Source organism: Trypanosoma theileri (assembly GCF_002087225.1).
Source record: "Trypanosoma theileri isolate Edinburgh chromosome Unknown TM35_Tth_12_V1, whole genome shotgun sequence".
Classification (NCBI taxonomy): domain Eukaryota; phylum Euglenozoa; class Kinetoplastea; order Trypanosomatida; family Trypanosomatidae; genus Trypanosoma; species Trypanosoma theileri.
Genome location: NW_021639854.1, coordinates 137485 through 158988, shown reverse-complemented (window position 1 = coordinate 158988; position 21504 = coordinate 137485). Strand labels below are relative to the sequence as shown.

At 39.9% G+C, this 21504-nt stretch overlaps 10 protein-coding genes across 10 annotated transcripts; all 10 read right to left on the bottom strand.

Annotated features, from left to right (window-relative positions):
* Positions 1-324: 324 nt before the first annotated feature.
* On the bottom strand, positions 325-1872 carry TM35_000121670 (uncharacterized protein; the record flags this gene model as incomplete). The annotated part of the gene is made up of 1 exon (XM_029025142.1): positions 325-1872. The coding sequence occupies one exon, from the start codon at positions 1870-1872 to the stop codon at positions 325-327; it is 1548 nt and encodes a 515-aa protein (XP_028883458.1).
* A 577-nt stretch (positions 1873-2449) lies between these two features.
* TM35_000121660 (thioesterase superfamily protein) lies at positions 2450-3139 on the bottom strand (the record flags this gene model as incomplete). Its single annotated transcript, XM_029025141.1, has 1 exon — positions 2450-3139. One exon carries the CDS (start codon positions 3137-3139, stop codon positions 2450-2452), a length of 690 nt encoding a protein of 229 aa, XP_028883457.1.
* A 665-nt stretch (positions 3140-3804) lies between these two features.
* TM35_000121650 (thioesterase superfamily protein) lies at positions 3805-4458 on the bottom strand (the record flags this gene model as incomplete). The annotated part of the gene is made up of 1 exon (XM_029025140.1): positions 3805-4458. One exon carries the CDS (start codon positions 4456-4458, stop codon positions 3805-3807), a length of 654 nt encoding a protein of 217 aa, XP_028883456.1.
* Positions 4459-5614: 1156 nt separating this feature from the next.
* TM35_000121640 (putative DnaJ protein) lies at positions 5615-6898 on the bottom strand (the record flags this gene model as incomplete). Its single annotated transcript, XM_029025139.1, has 1 exon — positions 5615-6898. The coding sequence occupies one exon, from the start codon at positions 6896-6898 to the stop codon at positions 5615-5617; it is 1284 nt and encodes a 427-aa protein (XP_028883455.1).
* Positions 6899-7617: 719 nt separating this feature from the next.
* TM35_000121630 (putative leucine-rich repeat protein) lies at positions 7618-8535 on the bottom strand (the record flags this gene model as incomplete). The annotated part of the gene is made up of 1 exon (XM_029025138.1): positions 7618-8535. The coding sequence occupies one exon, from the start codon at positions 8533-8535 to the stop codon at positions 7618-7620; it is 918 nt and encodes a 305-aa protein (XP_028883454.1).
* Positions 8536-9398: 863 nt separating this feature from the next.
* Positions 9399-10955, bottom strand: TM35_000121620 (uncharacterized protein; the record flags this gene model as incomplete). The annotated part of the gene is made up of 1 exon (XM_029025137.1): positions 9399-10955. The coding sequence occupies one exon, from the start codon at positions 10953-10955 to the stop codon at positions 9399-9401; it is 1557 nt and encodes a 518-aa protein (XP_028883453.1).
* An 830-nt stretch (positions 10956-11785) lies between these two features.
* Positions 11786-14677, bottom strand: TM35_000121610 (vacuolar protein sorting-associated protein 35; the record flags this gene model as incomplete). Its single annotated transcript, XM_029025136.1, has 1 exon — positions 11786-14677. The coding sequence occupies one exon, from the start codon at positions 14675-14677 to the stop codon at positions 11786-11788; it is 2892 nt and encodes a 963-aa protein (XP_028883452.1).
* A 939-nt stretch (positions 14678-15616) lies between these two features.
* On the bottom strand, positions 15617-17440 carry TM35_000121600 (uncharacterized protein; the record flags this gene model as incomplete). Its single annotated transcript, XM_029025135.1, has 1 exon — positions 15617-17440. One exon carries the CDS (start codon positions 17438-17440, stop codon positions 15617-15619), a length of 1824 nt encoding a protein of 607 aa, XP_028883451.1.
* A 448-nt stretch (positions 17441-17888) lies between these two features.
* TM35_000121590 (uncharacterized protein) lies at positions 17889-18233 on the bottom strand (the record flags this gene model as incomplete). Its single annotated transcript, XM_029025134.1, has 1 exon — positions 17889-18233. One exon carries the CDS (start codon positions 18231-18233, stop codon positions 17889-17891), a length of 345 nt encoding a protein of 114 aa, XP_028883450.1.
* Positions 18234-18769: 536 nt separating this feature from the next.
* TM35_000121580 (uncharacterized protein) lies at positions 18770-21286 on the bottom strand (the record flags this gene model as incomplete). Its single annotated transcript, XM_029025133.1, has 1 exon — positions 18770-21286. One exon carries the CDS (start codon positions 21284-21286, stop codon positions 18770-18772), a length of 2517 nt encoding a protein of 838 aa, XP_028883449.1.
* Positions 21287-21504: the final 218 nt, after the last annotated feature.

Here is a 21504-nt window from a genome sequence, read left to right as displayed (position 1 = left end):
AAAAAAAAAAAAAAGAAACAAATAAGAAAGAAAGAAAAGAGAAAGAACGAATAAGAAAATACTTTTTCTTTCTTTCTTTCTTTCTATCTATCTTCTTTCAACTTATTGAGCGATTTGCTCAGTGTGAAGTTCCAGTGTCAGATAAATTAATATCATCTTCACTCATATTCCATGGATGTGATGATTCTTTCTCTTGTTTTTCTTTTTTTACTCGTATGATTACGTACACACACAGACAAACACACTTTAACTTTTCCCTTCTCTCAATCCGAGAAACTCCGCCACCTTTTTTTTTTCTTTTTAAATGATTCAATTGATTGATATTTAATCTTCCATATCGATATCAGGAATGTCTTCTTCATCCTCCTCATTGTCAGACATTGTAGATGGAGGTACTGGCTTCACTGGAACGGAGATTTCCTTCTCTTTCCTTTGCGTTTCTCTCTGCTGATGAACCGTTTCCACAGTTGAAGGAGAAGAAACAAGACGAGAAGGCATAGATGGGAGATTGTGGGAGGTTATATCCACAGGAGCCTTACTCTCTTTAGGCTTCAACTGATCTACCTTTTCTTTTGCCTCTTCTTCTTCTTGTTTTTCTTCTTCTTGTGGTTGTTGTACTGTTGGTTGATCCATGAGATGATTTCCGTTCATGGGGGTTTCAGTAACGACTACTATTTCTTCCTGTACAACTCGCCGTGTTGCCCTTTCCACAACATCTACAGGAGGAAGATAGAAAGGCACGGCGTGCGGGTGTCTAAGGGCTGTTAACGTTACAGAGAGTTGATTGATAGAACGAAGTAGTACAAGTTGTTGTTGTTGTTGAGATGGATGCTGGGACTGTAATGTAAATCCCCTTCCTGGCATTTCCTTCACCACCCGCACTGCACAGGCCGAAACAACACTTGGCAGTGGTCGACACAAGAGCAGAAAAGTTGTCAATATATCAATACAAGGAGACTGTAGAGATGGTGCAATTCCCACCAAATCTTTTCCTTCCTTTTGCTGCTGCTGTTGTTGTTGTTCTTTTCCTTCTTCGTCTTGGAGGTGAAATTGACTGTTATTATTATTATTATTATTATTATTATTATTATTATTATTATTATTATTATGCTTCTTCTTATTCTTGTTAGCATGAGCTGCAGAAGAAGTATCAAAGGAGGAAGATCCAGTCGCTGGGGTGTGTGGAATGGGGGCATCCAAAATGCCGCTAATCACAACTTCCTGTGCAAATCGCAGAGCCGCCCGCTGCATAATAGATGGATTCAAAAAAGGACCCACAGCAACCAAGAGCTCCTCAAAGGCACGCAGATTCCGAACAAGAGCCGATGTATTCTCTTTCATATTCCTCTTCTCTTCCTTTTCTTCTTTTTCTCCTTCTTCTTCATTATTGCTTCTCACTGGTGTTGTGAGAGCTGTTTCCGCCAGACACGGTGCTGTTAAGAGAAACCTCGACTTCTCCGGCATCATCAACTCCATCAACTCCTCCAGCAGCCGCAGGGCCCCGGCCTTAAAATAAGTGCCGATCACCGCCGCCAACTCCCAACAGGCACAACTCGCCACCGCCGGAGAGGCGATCGCCAGCAACACACGCCGCAGAATGGCATCCAGCGCGGGTGTGAGTTGCGGTCCATACATGAGAACTAGTCTTTGCAGAGTGTGGAGATGCGGCTCGGCCATGGCCGCAAAGACATTTCCACGCTGACGTTTTTCGCCTACATTCTCTGTTCTTTCCTCCACCTGATCTTCTTTCCCTTTTTCTTTTTCTTGTTGTTGGGCATCGTTGATGATCGCATCGAGGGCGGAGAGTGTGTGGCCAAGAATGTCCTCCGATGAGACATGGATCGTCGCCGGTCGCTTTGCCTTGTGACTCATGATTTACAGTTTCACACTCCAAACACCTGTTCTTCTTCTTTTTGTTTTCTTTTTTTTTTTATTTATTTAAATTATTTATTTGTTTATTTGTTTGTTGTTATTTTCATACAAATAGAAATGTACATGAAAAGGATGGATCATGTGTGTCAATTTGATGTCATAGAGAGAGAAAAAAAAGAAGAAAAATAAAATAAAAAAAAAAGAATGCATAAAAGGAAAAAGAAGAAAAAAACTTAAAGAAGTATATATATAATTTCTTCGAGAGATGCATACAACAGTTTGCAGGTCTCCCTCTTTTTTTCTTTTTCTTGACTATAATATCTTTATAGTCATTTCCAGAAAAAATTACCTTCTTTTTTGTTTACTTTTTTTTTTTTTTTAGAAGCATACTATGGGTATCTAGTACCACGGCAACGAATCCATACAGATCATATTTAATATGTTTTTTTTTCCCCTCTTTTTCCACCCCTCCTCTACAAGAGGAAGATTAAAATGAGTAAAAAGGGTGTGAGAGGAAAGAAAATAAGGAATAAAATAAAAAAATAAAAATAAAAAAACAAATAATACTATATTTTGTTTATTCCTTCTTTTCACCAGTCGATGCTGTTGGTGGTGGTGCTAGTATAGACTTCACATGCTTTGCGTTAGCACATACCTTCTGGTTTTGAATGGCTGTTTTAATCACATCCATACGTTCACCCTCTTCTAATCCTGTTAAGGAAGTAGTAGCCGATAAGAACTCCACACTAGAAAACAAGAGACGTTTTCCTATCTTATCCACATGTGTAATAGCCACTATCGTTTCTCCTTCTCGCATAGGCTGTACCGTATTACACTGTATAGACACAGAAACATGACCAAGAAATTGTGGTAGAAGTGCCAACATAAGATGTAGAGATGTAAACATATCCGTAAGGGTAAGAAGTGCCCCATGTGCGAGGATGCCATTTACATCCGTTGTTCCTTTAGTAATAGTAAAAGGCCATGCCATTGCAAATGGAAATATATGATCTTTTAAAGGCATTATCATTGTGTTAGGTGTAACTGGTGTAATAGGACTTACAGGAATGGGTTTCATGAGTACAAATGCATCTTGTGGTTGTAACTGCAAGAGATCATGCAGTAACGTGGTACCATACTGATCACGGGATTTTACCACTTCATACATGGAAGTATACTTTGGGAATACTTGCAGGACAGGAACCCACTGTTCTCCTCCTTCTCCTTCTTCTTCTACAAGAATATTTTCTTTAGACTTTACAGACATAGAGATGTGTACCCCCCACCTGGGTAAAAGACTAGAATTAATAATAATAATAATAATAATAATAATAATAATAATAATAATAATAATAATAATTTTCGAAACCCTATTTTCAAAGGGAATAATAACTTTTCGAATTTAACGTGATGGATCTATGTGAAAAAGTGAAGGGTGATGTGAGGGGAATAGAAAGAAGAGAAGAAAAAAAAAAGAGAAAAGGAGCAAGGAGATTAAATTTAAAGCATTATCCACTATTATCTTTGCTATACATAGTTTTATTATTTTTCTTTTTTTAAAAAAACAGTAATCATAGAAAGGATTCTTTATGATTCATTCATTATTAATTTTGACGAACGAAAAGAAACAAAAAAAAAAAAAAAAAAAAAGCACCGTGAACTCAATCCTTTTCTCCATCATCTCTCCACTATCCCAAATGTGGAGATAGAAGTAACGATGGATGCGTTGGGTGAGAAATCTCCATACGGATAAATTAATGGAGGAGAAATCTCTAATGGATGTTTCTTTTTTCTTTTTTCTGTTCTTTTCTTTCTTTTTTTGACCAAACATAAAATTTATCCATTCCTTTTGCAAATTCCACCACCACCAGCGACAGCAGCAGCAGCAACAACAAGTACAAATATATATATATATATATATATATATATTTACTATCTTAACAAACACTTCACATGATTTCCCTGCGCCAAGACTCTATGGCGTACAATCATTTCTTCCAATACCTTAAGAGAACCCACTTGATTCCCATTCTTATTCATATCTTCTCCTTCTTTTCCACTTGTTGTCTCTGTAGTTGCTGTATCCAACCCAATCTCACTATTATTATCATGCAGGAGTTCTGCTGAGAGGAATGCCAATCGTGCCCCCATCTTATCCATACGACTGATCAACACAACTCTATCCCCAGCACGAATAGGATGAAGAGACCTTACTTGAATATCTACAGAGACATGTGTGATATTCTCTGGCAACAGACGTTCAACAACATGTAGAGAAGTAGTAGTATCCACAAGAGATGTAAGAGCACCGCAACTCATAACAGGCGTGTCTTCTGGTTTCATTCCAACAGGCACATCACATGCATCTGCGGTGATGGTGAAGGGAAATGCCATGGCAAGAGATACAAGGCGTTCCTTCTTTCTGGTGTCTGGTATGCATAAGACTCGTGTCTCTTCTAAGCGGTAGTTTAGTTTTGTTAACAACAGTTGTGTATGGGGGGAACTCTGCGTGAATTGTGTGCCGCGCTCGAGAAAGGATGGGGTGTGGGCAGAGACTGGCACCCAGAATGGAAATCGCTTCAACATTCCTTGTATATATATATATATATAGGGGAAGAGAAATGGTAATGTGATGATTGACTCTCTTCTCTGATAAAGTGAGAATACACCTATGGGGGAGAGAGTCCGTAAACAAAGAAACAAAGAGAGAAGAAAGAAGAGAAAGGGGGGAAAAAAAATAATACGGCTCTGCAACTACTGTTGTTACTTCAAGTATTATCAAACTACAGAAATGGTATATACAACGCACTGCCATTTTTTTTTTTTCTCTTCATTAAAAAGAAAAAGAAAAAAAAAGAAATGACTACGGGACAATGGTGAAGAAAACCATATTATATCGGTCAAAAGTCTTCGGAATAGCAAATAAAACATAGAATAAATATCCAAAGTGAAAAGAAAAAAAATGAGAAATAGTAGATGAATAAGAGAGTACGTGCTAGAAAAATCTTCTCTTTTTACTGTGTCTGTGGGTGTACGTATATGTTTTTCTTCTGCAGCTGGTGAGAGAATAATAATAATAATAATAATAATAATAATAATAATAATAATAATAATAATAATAATAATAATAAAAGGAGTGACTTCTACTTGCGATTGTACATACGTTTCTGTGTAGGAGTATAAAAGTAACTATGTATAGAAAACAAATTCCGTTTACTCTCTTTCTCCTCCTTCATGTCTTTACGTACATCTCTACACAAGCACTTAACATCTATCGTTGTCACATCTTAACCTCGTTGTGACTTCCTTTTATTTTTATTTCCTTTTTTTTTTTTGCTTCTGCTATCCTCTTCTTTTTTCACCTTCCTCCTAAGAGTTCTTCTTCCTTCATTTCCTTTTTCTTTTTCACCTTTCCTTTGTTTTTTTTTCTTCTTCGGTATTCATTTTCACACATCCTTTTCTTACAGTTGTGCCACATGAATATACGTGCACACAATACACAAAGAGAGGTACACAACTAACACACACATACACACGGAGAAAGAGAGAGAGAGAGAAAGTAGCACATCTCCCCTCCTTTTCCCTCATCCTTCCCCCTCCCACCATTACCATAATAATAATCATCATCATCAATAATAATAACAATAATTATATTCATTATCGTTCTCATTATTATCACTATTATTATTATTACTATTATTATTATTATTTGTGGAGGTGTCTGTGTGGAGCATATCTACGTTTACTGCTGTACGCACTGTGCTGTTTGTCCCCCACTGTTATCTCCATCAAACTGCATAAACACACCATCGTCCATACCGAACGGCATCTGTCCACGTCGCTGGCGTGAACCTCCACTTCCACCGGCGCCGGACTTCGCCGCTGCCCGCCGTGCGGCCCCCTTCCGCTTCTGCCGCCGGCTCTCATCCTGCAGCAACACCTTCTGTCCATTCAATCGCGGGAGTGGGTCGAGCATCTCAAAGGCAGTCGCAATCTGCTCCAGCTGCCGGGAACTCAACTGCGTTGGGTACTCCACCTCAAAGTGCACAATGAGATTTCCACGCTCCGTTCCACCCGTGTTGGGAACAGGCATTCCCTCGCGGTGCACCACCCACGCCGCCTCGGGGTCAATCACTTGTCCACATGGGACTTTAATGAGAAGCATGCGTTTATCCAACTGCTGCACGGGAAGTTCAAACCCGCAGAGAGCCTCCCGCAGTGTGATGGTGTGATTCATCAATAGATGTTTACCAGCCCGACGGAATACATCATGTGATTTCAATCGAAGAATAATGAGGACATCTCCCTTCAACCGCACCCCAGGGATCTCATCACCCTCCCCATCAAAGCGCAGCACATCGCTGTCATCCATGCCCTTCTCCACACACACATCCAACACCTTCTGATCCTTCACCACGCGGTTCCCACGGCAACCACTGCAGATATCCGCATCCCGCACCGCCGTGCCGGCCCCACCGCAGGCCGTGCACGCCACCTGCATGCGCTGCTGCATGCCAGGGAACAACTGCTGCACATGCACACGCACCCCATGGCCACCGCAGGCCCCACACTTCTGCCGCACCGCTCCAGGCCGCAGGCCCTCACCGCCACAGTCTCCACACAAACGATCACGCGTCACCGCAACACGTCGACGGCGGCCGGCATACGCATCCTCAAGCGTAATGGTTAATTCATGCACAAGATCTCGCGGTTTACGTTCTCCACGTGGTGCCCGGCGGCCACCAAAGAAGGCAGAGAAGATATCAGCCGCATCCATACCATCATCACCACCACCATGCTCAAGACCCGCCTTTCCATGCTGATCATACAATCGTCGCTTATCCGCATCGCTGAGCACCTCGTAGGCATGACTGATACGTTTAAACTTCTCCGCCGCCTCGTCGTCGCCAGGGTTCTTGTCAGGATGGTACCTTAACGCAAGGCGGCGGTAGGCGCGCTTGATCTCATGCTCAGACGCATCCGTGACTATCTCAAGTAGTTCATAATACTCTGTCTCCTTCACCATGATTATTTATTCTGCTTTTTTTCTTGTTCTGGGGCGTTTTTCTCTTTCTTTTTTTTCCTTTTTCTTTTTTTCCTGGTTTCTTTGCTTTTACTTTTTTTTTTTTTTACACTTCTTTTTCCTTTTTTTTTTTCTTTATACTTCTTTGCTTACTTCTTCTTTATTTCGTATATATCCCCTTATCCTTTTTTTTTCCTTTTCGTCCTTCTGTTACCTTAACTTGCTTCGTTAACCACGTACCAGAGCACTTGTTTCTGTTGCTGGTACTGCCCTAGAATAGAAGTGATGAATCCCCCAACAGAGCCAAAAAAAAAAAGAGAGAAACAAAGAAACAAAGAGGTAAAGAATAGGAGTATAAAACGATCAAAAAAAAAAAAAAAAATACATTTCAACAAATGATATTTCAGATTGAAGAGTAATGATTCAAACGAATCGAAAGAAAATAAAACGAAATACTGGAACCACGAGTACCAACTAATACCAGAACCCTTGTTGTCGCTCTTTAATACAACACCCAAAGCAAGGCAAAACAAAAAAAAAAAATAAAGAAATAAAGAAGAGCATATTGATATGACTGTCTCATTTTTTTATTTTTTCCTCAGAGAATCTTCATCGATCCACATCATATCCTCTCGTGCTCTTTTGTTTATCTATTGATCCCTAAAAAAACACACAGAGACACACACACACACACTTACCTATCGGCAAGGAAAACTGCTGATCTAGAGCATATCATCGACTATGAATCGATTACCTTCACTTCCCCTTCCAGAATAAAGTTTCTGATTCTTTAACCATTGTGTAACAGCTCCAGGTCCTTCACGGCGCTTCTGATCAAATTCAGCAAATAAATCTACTTGCATCTCCTCCTTTTCACCCTCATTTTTGCCTGACTTTGCAAGATTAACAGGAAGAGCAGCATCTATATTCACATCATCGTTATTATTATTATTATTATTATTATTATTATTATTATTATTATTATTATTAGTAGTAGTAGTAGTAGTAGTAGCAATAGCAGCAGCAGCAGGTAAAGTATTTGCAGGAATAGTCTTTACTTGTGCTGGAAGGGCAAACTTGCCTCTTGTTTTCGCTTCCTGCGCCTCTGCGGTTGTGAATTCTGCAGTATCCAATCGCAAGAGAGTGGGTAGCATATATTTCACATAAAGTCTATACCGTTTGTATTCTGTCGGTAGATGACCATCCAACTCACTTGGGCAACAGGGATTACGCAGCAATGATAAGTACAACAATGAAGGACACTGTCGCAGAACAACACCCAACACATCATCCAAGTTGGTAAGAGAATTATTATTTAACCAAAACCGCTGTAGGAATGGTAGTCGTGGAAGAGATGTCACGTTCTGGAGTTCATTATTATCTAAAATAAGTGTATGCAGTGAGGTTGCAAGAGAGGAGAGACGTATAAATGACTGACTATCGATAGTATTGAAACTGAGATGCAATTCTGTAAAGTAAGGAGACTCTTCTCCTTCTCTTTGCTGTTGCTGATTCTCTACTGAGGTTTTAGCATCACTGTTATTACTGTGGCCACCCAACATTGGGAGTTCATCAAGTGATTTTAGATTACACGCTATCGCATGGAGTACAGTACCCTCTACCCTAGGTTTATTAGACATCCTTTTTAAGAAGATATATATATATATTTTTTTTTTATGGAATAGATGTTTGGATTAGACCCTACCACTCTAATCCTAGAAAAGGATACACATATAAAAAAAGAAAGAAAAATAAAGAAGGGGTGGGTTTCTTCAATATACCTCCAACATCCCAATTGAAACACCAAAAAGAAGCAAAAAAAAAGTAAATAAATAAAAATGATTAAAAACCAATCACAATATCTGAATTCATTGTGAAGATATAAAGTGATACTCCTTTTTAAAGATCCCGCAACCCCCAGGAAGACCTCCTTTCATGGAGAGTAATGGAGTAAAATAGGATGATAGAAAAAAAAAAAAAAAAAAAAAAAAAAAATTTTAAAAAAAAAAAAAANAAATAAAAATGATTAAAAACCAATCACAATATCTGAATTCATTGTGAAGATATAAAGTGATACTCCTTTTTAAAGATCCCGCAACCCCCAGGAAGCGATTCAATAATAGAAAGTAAAGGTGTTAAATAGGATGATAAAAAAAAAAAAACAAAATTTTATAAAAAAAAGAAAAACCATATTTCTTATACAGGTCAATAACCCCATAATGAAAGACAATAATATAAAATTATAATGACAAAAAAAAGCAAACTTTATTTTCTCTCCATCTGTCTATATCGTCTATTTTTTGTCTGTGAAAATAGGAAATCATGTATTCATTACATGACGAAGGGAATCCTTCCCAACTTTCCTCTCCTCCACACCCATCAGGGTCATTCAATCTACACACACACACAGACACACACACACGCACAGGGACAGCAAATTCACCAGTAAATAAATAAAAAAATAAAGAATATAAAGAATAAAAAATAATAACTGTCAACATGGCTACTTCCCCACATAGTTACTACCGCGTATCCGTTGTTGTTGTTGAAGTAACTGAAGGGCGGTTGATCGGCGCGGGCCACCACCACCACCACCCCGTTGTGTGGGAGTTGATGTATTCTCCCGTAAACTCTTCAATGCCAATTGTGATTCCAATGTGTAACAGAAGATTGACTGCTCTGTGAGTTCATCCAATAAAGTAATCATCAACTCTTGCAGCGCCTCCACGTGACTTTCACGTGCCAACAAAGCGGCCTGCAACTTCTGATTAGTCTCTGTGAGATTCTTCCATTCCCCTTCATGAGCTGCGAGCCTTCGACGGGCATCCAATAACTCATGGTTCTCTTGTTTGACGGCTGCCGAAAGTATTTCATATGAAGCGTTTGCGGTTTCGGCAGCAACACGCTGTTCACTTAAGTGTAGTGCGAGATCCACAATCTTCGCCTCCAAGGCAGAAAGATGCGCCTCCTTATCATCATTATCATTATCATTATCATCACCTTCTTCTTTTTCTTCCATTTCCCTCTTCTTCTTTTTCTTTTTCTCTGTATTACTATAACTGTTGCTCTGATTAGGCTCCGCAATGTCCATCATATCTACACCTTCTTCCTTTTCCTCTTCCACTGCAGTGATCACCGCTGCTGCTGCTGGTGCCGCACACTCAGTTAGGAAACGTGCCTCCCACATCTTCACCGCAGCCTTCGCCTCTGCGAGGGCCTCCTGCAATGCGGTGTGTTCCTCACTGCGGGCCGTCCAGTACTGCCGTCGCTCTTCCACTTCCACCCGCGCTGCGGTGACATCCGCTTGGGTCTCCGCTAGTGTTTGCCGCAGCGATTCGTGTGCGGCCCGCAGCGCCGTCTCCCGCGCCACTGCAGCCGCTAGTGACGATTGCAATTGCTGCTGCTCTGCACAGGCGGCCTGTGCCTGCGATAAGGATGTGCGTAGAGCGTGATTGGTGCTGTTCGCATGCTGCAGTGCCTCTCGCAGTTCCCGCACCGCACATTCAAGGCGGCCGCACTGCGCAGCGAGGGCGTCTTGTTCACATTGCAATAACGCCGCCTCACGCTGCAATCGCTGATGTCGCTCGCGGCCTAATGTTAATGCCGCCTCACGTTCCTGCAGTGCACAGGTGGCTTGTTGTTGTTTTTGTTGCTCTTCTGCTAACTGCTGCGATAAGGCGTGGTGGGATTGTGATAACTGACGCAGTGATGCTGATTGTGCGGCGAGTTCCACTTCCAGCCGTGCCCGCTCTAACTCCACTGCCGAGAGTTGTGAGACTTGTTCACGCAATCTTGCCATCTCTGCAGTGGTGTCTGTTGGGTTCGCAGGAGACGCCGTAGGCACCGCAGACTGTCGGGTATTCTCATGACTTTTCTGAGTCTTATTATTATTATTATTATTATTGGCATTGGTGGAAGTTATGCCGCTGCTAAATGCCGCTTCCTTATCTTCTTCACGCTCTTCGGTTTTATCATTTGGGTTTTTTGCCACTGCAGCCTGATGAAGAGATCGGGCGAGGGCAGTGCGGATGAGATCCAAATCATTCAGAATGCCCTCCATTGCGGTGATAAACTCTGGCCGCACGGACTGTGAAGGAAAGAATAGAAAACAGTAAAAAACAGAGAAGGTAGAGAAAGAGAAAAAAAAAAGAGAAAAGGTTATCTCTGAGAAGAAAATAGACTGATGAGAGAAACAGGAAGTAAATCAAAAACTAATATCATATATATACAAAGATAGAAGGGAAGAAACAAACAAAAAAATTTTATTCACTGATGCACATGCGCAAAACAGGGATAACAAAAGTAAAAACAACAACAAAGAAACGGTAATGATAACGAGGGGAAAAAACATAAATAAATTAAAACAATAGCGATTTACAAATACGAAACGAAAAGGGCTAGTCGAACAACAACAACATCACCCAGACGAACTCTGAAAAACGCATAGTGGCAAACTACTACTAAAAAAAAAAAAAAACACCTTATTCTTTTTTCCTTTACTTTTTCTCATTCTCCAATATATTTTTGTTGCAATGTTTTCTTTTTTTTTTCTTTCTTTGGAGAAATATCCTGATTTTCTTTTTTTTATTCCTCCCTTTTTTTTACTCTTTGGTGGTTTATGATGAAGGCTGGCCCCTTCCAACGCATAGCAAATATGGAAAGGAAAAAAAGTGATCCCCTCCTCTGCATTCTCTTTCTTTTTCTTTTAAATTACGATACTCTTTTTTTTCTCTTTATTTTCCCTTTTCTTTCTCTTCTTCTTCTTCCTTCTTTTTCTTCCATTGCTGAAGACTCCATAAGAGTGAAAGACCCCTTATGTACAGCATAGACCCACATCAGCAGAAACAAACAGAGATAGAGAGAAAAAAGAAAAGAGGAAAAAAGAAAGGGTTACACATCAATTTCTTTCCAGCGTTCATCCACTTGCTGCCGCGAGCGAATGTACCGCGTTGTGTTGCGATAAAACGTACGGGCCGCATTGTACACCTCATTTACTCCATTCTCTGTACTATTATTACTATTATTATTACTATGAATAATATTAATATTAATATTACTACTACTACTAGCCTCCCCATCCCCATTCGCTGCATCTTTCGTATTGCTTGCCTCCTGCACGAGATCAATGAGAGCTGTAATATACTTCACCGTTACCCCAGGTGCGTTACCGGCATAGTAGTGTAAGACCTGATTTAATAATTCCACAAATAGTGGTAACTGTTGGGATGCTTGTGTGCTATCGGCAATCTTTAAAGCCCGCTTTAGACACTCCAACACACGTTGATGACTCTCTGAGGAGAGGGTGTGTTTCCAGAAGAGATGGGCACAGAGAGCCACCACACTGCTTTGATCACTCTTACGTACAAGTTTAGAACTATACTGACAAACCTTTGTTGCGAGTAACTCATAACTCTCCTCTGGCATTTGAGAAAGTGTGTAGAGGGAGGAGATGAGACAATGCATCATTTCAATTTGTCCAGTGGTGTCAGCAGCATTTTCTTCGTAAAGTTGAAATACACTCACGTACATTTCATAGGCGACATCAGGGAGACCACAGGCATCCGCCGCGTTGGCACTAGCGAGATAGAGATGAAATGTCTGTAGTGGTTGCTCCATTGCAAGTATCTCTAGTATACCTTTTCCATCACCTGAGTGAATGAAATAAAATACCTTCGCACAAGATACACCTGTTTTACTTTTTTTTCTTGTTTCTTCATTCTTCCCTTCATCATCATCATTAGTTCCATTTCCATTTTCTTCTCCATCTTTATTATGATTATTATTAGTATTATTATTATTATGGATCGCATCTGCTTCTTCCTTTGCCACCCGCAAGGCAAACTGTATATAGAGGGATGCTAATGTTGGCAGAGTCACGACAAGACGATCAGTTCCACCTTGACCAAGTTGTTTACGTACACCATTCAACATCTTCATATGTATAGCGGTATCATCACAGTGTAATAGATGTAGTACACGACAGACAAGGTGTTGTTCCTCAATAAACTCTGCAGTGGGATCACTACTCATATACAATTCACTGCGATTGACAGGAGTATCCGGTTCATCCTTTACAAGTGGGGCAATGAGTTCAAAGAAACGTGCCGCCATCTCAAGAGTGGTAATACGATACGATACAGATTGAACACATGTTGTACAAAGTGTGAGGGCCACTGTACGGCGTGAAGTGAATGGCAATTTCAATGTGAGGATATCAATACTGGGGAGATCCAATACCACACTGGGATCTTTTAGTGTTTGAATGACGTATACAATGATACGTTCTATTATTCGCACCACCGCCTCCTTTGGTGGTGTTGTCACCTGTTCAGTAATACTGGTTAATACAATACCAATATGTGTTACCGCCGCCTCTGGATCTGCTTTAAATGAAAGCTGAATAAGACTTAACATGGACTTCACATATGATATAAGTGGAAAAGGATGATGTTGATGATTGTTGTTGTTATTGTTGTTGTTCTTATTAGTGTTACTATTACTATTACTATTACTACTATGGTTGTTATTACCATTACTTCTATTATTCCCCACCACTGTTTCTGCGGCTGTTACTGAGACTGCGGCTTCCAGTAGAGATGGTATGGGTGGTGTTAGTGTAGATATGCCTTTTCCCTCTTCCCGCGGTGTGAGCATCGCATCCAATCGAGTCTTAAAGATATCAAACATTCGATGAAGTAATTTCTCTTCCTTGCGGCTTCCCGCCTCTGCAATTCCCTCACGTAAAGATACCGCATAGTTCCCAAGCCGCTCCATTAAGGAACCCAATATCGCACACACATCCACACTCCATAATACATTCTCTAGTGTGTTAAGAAGTTCCTCCAATGTGAAGAGATGAAATTCATCTGGAAATACTTGAACAATAACCTCCAATAAATACTGTTGGGCTAATGGCTCTCTATAACTGACGATAATGTTGAGAAGCCGAGGAAGAATAGTACTTTTATAGGCTTGTCGATCCACTCCCTCCAACTGTGAAAGCCGTACAATGTTCATTCCAACAAGTACACAAAGTTCCTTACGCTCCCTATGTTTGCGTTGGACCACAGTAGCCGGTTGATGATATCTTTGTTGTTGTTGTTTTTGTTCTGCTGTCATTGGCCCTTTTGCCTCCATGCGAATCCACAACCAATTCATTTCTCTAAAGTTCTGCAGAATGAGTTCTGCGGTGTCCTCCACCGTCCCACCATCGCCCTCCACACTGCTGGGCACTGTGCGGTTGACATCACCCGGTAATTTATTCTTCATCATTGTGAGAAGAAAGTGACGGAGAAATAAACCCCGCGTTGGGTGTTGAACGCCTTTACACATCTCTACCAAATCCCGTAATATCTCAATAGCGGGTTCCTCACCAGATTTAATATACACAGAACCCACCGTAATAAGAAGATATAAACGTGGTAGAATACTTCCTGCATGTTGAACCACTTCATACATTTCTTCCAGAGATCGACCACGTTTGTGTTCCTCCTCAAAGTACTGTTCAAGTTGCTGCATCTCATCAAACACCTTTACATACAATTCATAGTAATACTGCGGGGCTAACATGCCCGTTCGCAGCTCTGCAAGCATTTGAGATGCCGTGCGAAGTACGTAAATAAAATCCCGCTGTCGAATATATGCTTGCATACAGGCGGATTTTTCACGAACAGCTTGTATGGCTTCGCCAAGCCATTTTTCTTGTTCTTGTTTGGGTGTAAGAACGGGTTTGTCAATAGAAATAACATTCGGTGGGTTTACTGGAGGAACTTCTGTTGACATTTTTTTTTTTTTTTTGAAATCTTCTTTTCTCTTCCTTTCCGTTTCTTGTTTTGTTGATGATAATAATGAGAATAATAATAATGTTTTAGTTTTCTCTTTGAGTACTCGTATTCTCCAGCTAGTTAGAAACAAATACAGAGTGACAAAGTATGTAAAATAAAAGAGATCTATTTTGTTCTTTTTTTCTTGTTGAGCTTCTTTGTGTTCCCTGCCGAACTTGACAGGAGCTAAAAAAGGAGATCAAAGTGTAAAGATCAGAGGGAAAATATAAATACATACATACATACATAGATAAACAGAAAAAAAAAAAAAAATAACAGAAAGTCTATACAAAACATATGAAAATAAATAAAAAAAATAAAATAAAAAAGAAACCATCAATAACATATCCTATAGCAATAGAATAATAAAATAATTCCAAGAAGAGAATACCCAACTAAAGACCATTTTGCTGGTTACTCACAAGATACGACGTTTTCTTTTTTTTTTTTTTTTATTCTTTTGTGAATGTATGTATATGTCTGTGTGTGAGTGTTTTTGTATATATGTACATCATCTGTGGTCCTCGCACGGATAAACACACAGATAGAGATAGAGAGTAATGGAAACACACAGACAGAGAAAAATAATATTAAAGAAAGCAGCACGATCAAGAACAACAACAGCAATAAATGGTATTAGCGTACATCACGCTTTAAGAATGATAATCATAATAATAATAACAATAATAATAATAATATACATATAAAGTTACAGAGAAGTAATACACACCCTCTCCCTTTCCTCCACCAACAAGAAAAAAAAAAACTCTTCTCAACAGTTAACACTCGGGGTTACTTCTCTAGACGTTGTTTTTTCTTCCTTTTCATATAATCTTCACTATATATATATATATATAGAGAGAGAGAGAGAGAGAGAGAGAGTCTCCTCCACCGCATCTCAACAACAAGAGACATTAGTGTTTGCGCGGCATATATTCTGCAGCAGTGGGTGTTGAACTGTATTCACATCCTTTACTCGACGGCAGCCGAATTTCGTCACCACCTCCACAAGACATTCCTCCAATTGTGAGATCTGCGCATCTGTGAAGGTCCCATACTCGTGCAGCAGCAATACATACATGGAACCATGCAATCTTCTAAAGTGTAATCCCCGATCATTCCCATCACCAGCACTGTTATTAATACTACTTTTATTATTAATATTATTATTATTATTATTATTATTATTATTATTATTATTATTAGGAGGAGGAGGAAGAGTGGTATTCTTTATGTTATTATCGTTCGCAGACTTCTTCTTCTTCTCCTTCTTGTCGTGATGTACACACCTGTCCAGAATAGCATCAGCGAGATACTGCAATTCCTTCTCTGTGATGTCTCCCACAACCCGCACCTCCACCGGATCTAATTCATATCGAACGAAAAGAAACTCTTCACTTCCGCAGCCCTCCGTCGTCTCTGCTGCGAAGGAGATGTGCTCCGAGTTAACGTGAGAGTTCGCTGCTGTGATGATTCGCGGCGGGGTGATGGCCATTCCTCGCTGGGGAATACCCGCAGATCGATACCGTAGAGATCGCATGAGTTGTACATATTTGGAAACGGATCTTCGTGTTTCTTCCCGTCTTTGCTGGAGAACTGCCGCCTCATCTGTTTCTACTAATAATGATAATGAGGAAGGTGATGATGATAATGAGGAGTCTAACAGTTTAGTGTGATGTAATTCCTCTTCCTCTTCATCATTATCATTAGCTGTACGAGTATGAGTATGAGTATGAGTAGTAGCAATATTGATATTACAATGACTACTATTACTATTATTATCACTATCACTATGCGTAATACGAATACCGGTTTCTAATAAAGGCGGCACAGGTGAGGATATAAATACATCCAAAATAGCCAAAACAATTGTCACTTTACAACTACCAAACTGCTGCACATCATATATAATTCTTAAGATATCGGTATCGGATTCTAATGGTAATAACTCCTGATGATCCTCCACACGATAGGCCATACGTATAGGCTGTTGCGGCTGTATAGATAGAAGTTTACGTAGTGTTTGCTCAAGTCCATAACGGAGTGGTGGTTGTCCAATATCAATACGTACTTCTTCTAATTTATTACCATGGATATCCACAACTGTAATACTCTCTACTGTAGTAGAACGTTCCTGTTGAAAGTGAGATAATCCCTTTGTGAATTCTTCATATCGACAAACATGAAGAGAACCATTATGAGGATTGTAGTGTAGGAGAACCACTTCAAGATTAATAAACCCATTTCCATTTCCATTATTATTATTATCGTCTTTTAGTGAAGAAATATCTGTAGAGATAGGGATTATTGATTGTTCCTGTAGTAGTAAGACTTTGATCGATTTCCATTGTTTCCATGTAAATATTAACAATTTTCCAAGAGATTTCACATCTACTTCCAATACAAGTTGAAACTTTAATTCCTCCTTATCTAATCGGTTCAAACCATCTATCGTACTATAATTAGACTGTAATGTTTGTGATGGGGATACATCCAAGAAAAGATGACAAGAAGAGGATGATGATAAGAATAGCTTTGGATCTGCCTCTATTAACACGGAGAGTAGATCTGTGTTATCCTGTGGGAGATGTGGATTACTAAACACATTGGGAAGTGCTAATTGAACCAATTGGACCATGCGGTGCAGTAAGAGATGAACATCATTGTCATTATCATCATGTGTGAAGAAGCAGCCGGGTCCGAAATGAGCCCGCAATCTCATATGTGCTTACTACAGATATATATATATATATATATATACAAAGAGAGATAGATAGATAGAGACAGAGATAGAGAGAACCACAAGAAAAAAAATGTCTCTTCTTCTTCTCTTTCTTTCTTTCTTTTACTTATTTGTTTTTTTTTTCTTTTGTACTTTAACAGTAAATAAAAGAAAATAAAGAAAAGAATGAACAGTTAAGGCAAAGAATGTATTACTGAGGAAATATATATATACGCACATGGACAATACAAGAGGAAACCATCCCTCAAAAAGGAAAAATAATAATACATAGATTTTGAGAGGCAAAATTGATAAAATGCCACGAGTTCCACTTCTCACATTACAAACAACTTTAGAATAATAACAACAACAGCAATAATAATAATAATAACAACAACAATAGTAATTTCTCTCTTTCTTTTCCCCACTTTCTCTTCTCTTCTCTTCTCTACAATACCTGCTGTGGAAGTCGGAGTGACATGTATGCATCTAGACCAAGAACTACTGTGAGATGTGGGTGGTGTTCCTCACTGAGCTGCTGCACCTTTGCAAAGGAATCCTCTGAAAAGATCCACATATCCATAAGAGTTGTATCGTTCTTTACATTGCTTGTATAATCTACAATACTCTTATTATCCGGCGATATTAATAGTAAGAGACGAAGGCAAATAAACTGCGGTGTGAGGGATGGAAGAATAGGGGAAAGTGAATCTGTAATCTCCATACATAAATCACGATAAGAAACAGCCTCAACTAGAAAGGACACCTCACCGTACCGCACAACGGCACGCATTAGATGTCTCTACTAACCCTTGATAATTAATTAATTAATTAATTAATTAATTAATAATAATAATAATAATAATAATAATAATAAAGAAGAAGAAAAAAAACAAAATAAGAAGGAGTAATATGATGAATAAAGTAACAGAGAGAAATGCAAACCCTAAATAGAGTATTATAAACACAAACAGAGACATGGTAAAAAGAATAAATATAATGAGAGAGAGAGACACACACACACAGAGTTCCATCGACTAATAATATTCAACCAAAGAGTAAAGAAAACGGGATATAAACACCAAATAGATAAATAAATAGAGAAACGAAAGGGATTTCGTTCACACACAGAAAACGTTTCTATTACTTCTATCACAATAATAATAATAATCTGTCACCAATAGATAACAACAAAAACCAATTGAAATACAATTCAGGCGAATGAAAAAAAAAAAAAAAAAGAAATACTTTGTTGTTGTGCCTTTTTTTCTTATTCTTTCCTTCTTCTTTGGAGGCTTTAATTTCTCATTCTTTATTTATTCTTTTCCTTTACTCGCCCTTCTTGCGCTTTTCCGAACTCCCCTCTGTTCCTCCTCCTCCTACATCATCATCACTGCCATTATTCTTCTTCTTATTATTACTATCATCATTATCATCATCATCATTCCGTTGATGTTTACGACTCTGCGTCGTATCTGCAGTTCCACTTTCTTCTCTTTTCATCTTCTCACTCTCTAAACGAAGTTGTTGTTGGTGCTGTGCCACTTCTCCCAAATCAAACTCTAATGGTTCCTGTCCAAATGTACGCCGCAAGATTCCTTCAAATGAGGCTGTTGTCGCATCTATGTTATCCATTACGTACGCACGTGATGCGGAGTCTAAGTTCTGCATCATCTGCATACCACACAGAGTATAAAGATTTTCATATGTATCTTCAACAAATACATGAGAGAGAGGATGATCCCATGGGGCCACTTCCACATTCTCACTATTCTCCTCCTCTGCAGTAGTAGTAGTAGTAGTATTGTTATTCTCATTATTGTTGTTGTTGTTACTAGTAGTAGTAGTAGTAGTAGTAGTAGTAGTAGTAATGGTATTAGTATTGGGATTAGAATTTGTGTTACCCAACTCTGGCATCTGTGCCTGTAATCGTAGTCTATTACACCGCTGACAAACAAAGAATGTCTGATCATGCTGTAACTCACATGTCTGGCACATAAATGCCTGTTCATCCCGTATTGTGTGTCCACAGTGATCACAGGCATCATGCAATTGCACCATCATCTCTGGCCCGGCGGCGATGTGCGAACGTGGGGCAAAACGACTGTAGGCTTCTCTACACGGCCCGCATGTACACGTAGCGGATTCCGTAAACGCATCCACGGGAAATAACATTCCGTGAAAAGGATAAACATCATCCGCACACGGGGCATCTGGTGAAAGTCCACACGGTACAATACTCCGGTATTGTTGTTGTTGTTCTTGTTGCTGGGATTCCTTTCCCTCCTTTCCATTCTCTCTAGATCTAGATATAGATAAGGAAGATGAAGATGAGGAAAAGGATGTTGGGAGTTTACCGGCGTAGCAGCGGCGTGGGTCCTCATTAATGAGCCACGGGTGTTCATTCATGCAGCGGCCGCACACAAATCCCACAAACGCATCGCCGTTCATCATCGCCGTCGCCGTCGCCGCACTCATTTGGGAATATTTTCTGTCGTTCCACACATCCCCCGGCGGCACCCGTTCGGCAATATCGCAGCAGCCGCGGCAGCCGCAACTGAACTCCACGCCCGCAGGGGCCTCATTATGTGTGCCGCTCAGTCGCGACGCCAACACCGCCTCCGCACTCACATCGTGGTCTTTATGGCAGCGCAGTCGACACGGACAACACACCAAAGTCTCACACGTGCGGCAGTGAAATGCCAAAACATCGCCTTCCACAACATCGCCGTAACACGGAATGCGGCGAAAGGCTTCTGTGCACAGGCGCGTCATGTGTGCACTCCAATAACACGTGGAACACAACATACAGACAATACCACCGCCCTCCGCATCATCCGCGGGGTGATCATCTTCACAATTGCAATAACACCATCTATACAAATCACGTGGATAGCGATTCTTGCTGTTGTGGGGAACGACACTTGTGACTGGAGGAAGACCGGTTTCAGAATCAATGATAAAACAACACCGCTGTGGCTCATCATTATCATTATTATGATTATTACTATTACTATTATTACTATTATCATTATTACCAGGATCTTGTTCTTCCTCGTTCTTCTCTTTACTTATGCTCCCCTCCTTCTCCTCCACCTCTTTATCATGATGATGGTGATGGGTATCATTACTATTACTATTACTACTGTTAGAAATCATCATCGTCTTCTTTTTCTTCTCCTCCTCAGCCACGGGTCTCCAACACGCAGCTGTACAACAATCACACCGCATATAATAACGAACACCCCACTCCTCCACATCGTGATTGCGGTGACAGACTTCCGCACAGGCATAACAAATCGCATGTGCCGCATCTGCCCGCCCACTGCGTACACATGTTCGACAAACAAAAGCTGTCTGTCGTGCATATCCTTTACTGTAACTACACCGAAACCAGCGATTGTCTTGTTCTACTGTAGTTGTCACTAAACGGTGAAGTTGGGCCACCGCCTCTTCATTAATATGTGGAATCGTTGCAACGGACCCAACAAGCATGAGAGGTATGGTGATGGTAGAGGGAGACGGTGAGGATCCCGCCATTGGAGAGATATCTGTATGAGTATTATTATTATTATTATTATTTTTATCATGAGTCTTGTGGTTGGAGATGAGATCTATCAATCGCACATCCTCGCGTCCCTCACGTCTGTATTGTTTTAGTACAGGAGCCCCAAAGAACAATCGCTGTTTTTCTATTGGCACACCGCTGCGCCGCATGAGTTCCTTCTTCACATCTCCAACGGTACTTTTCTCTGCAGGGAAGAGAAGCAACATTTTGTCTTTTCCATGTGTTACCTCCACACGAATCTCATTTACTCCATTGGGAGAAGAGGCATGTGATGTCATTACTGAAGAGTCTATTGGCCTTTCGGCAGTTGTAGGCAACACACCTGACTATTTTTTTTAAAAAAAAGATAATAATAATAATAATAAAAAGAAAAGAAAAGAAAGAGATGAACCATATAGACATGTTATTATAGTAGTAATACATTTACAATATCATTAGATATAGAGATATACAGAGAAAACAAGAACAAAATAGTAGTAGTAAAAAAAAAAAAAAA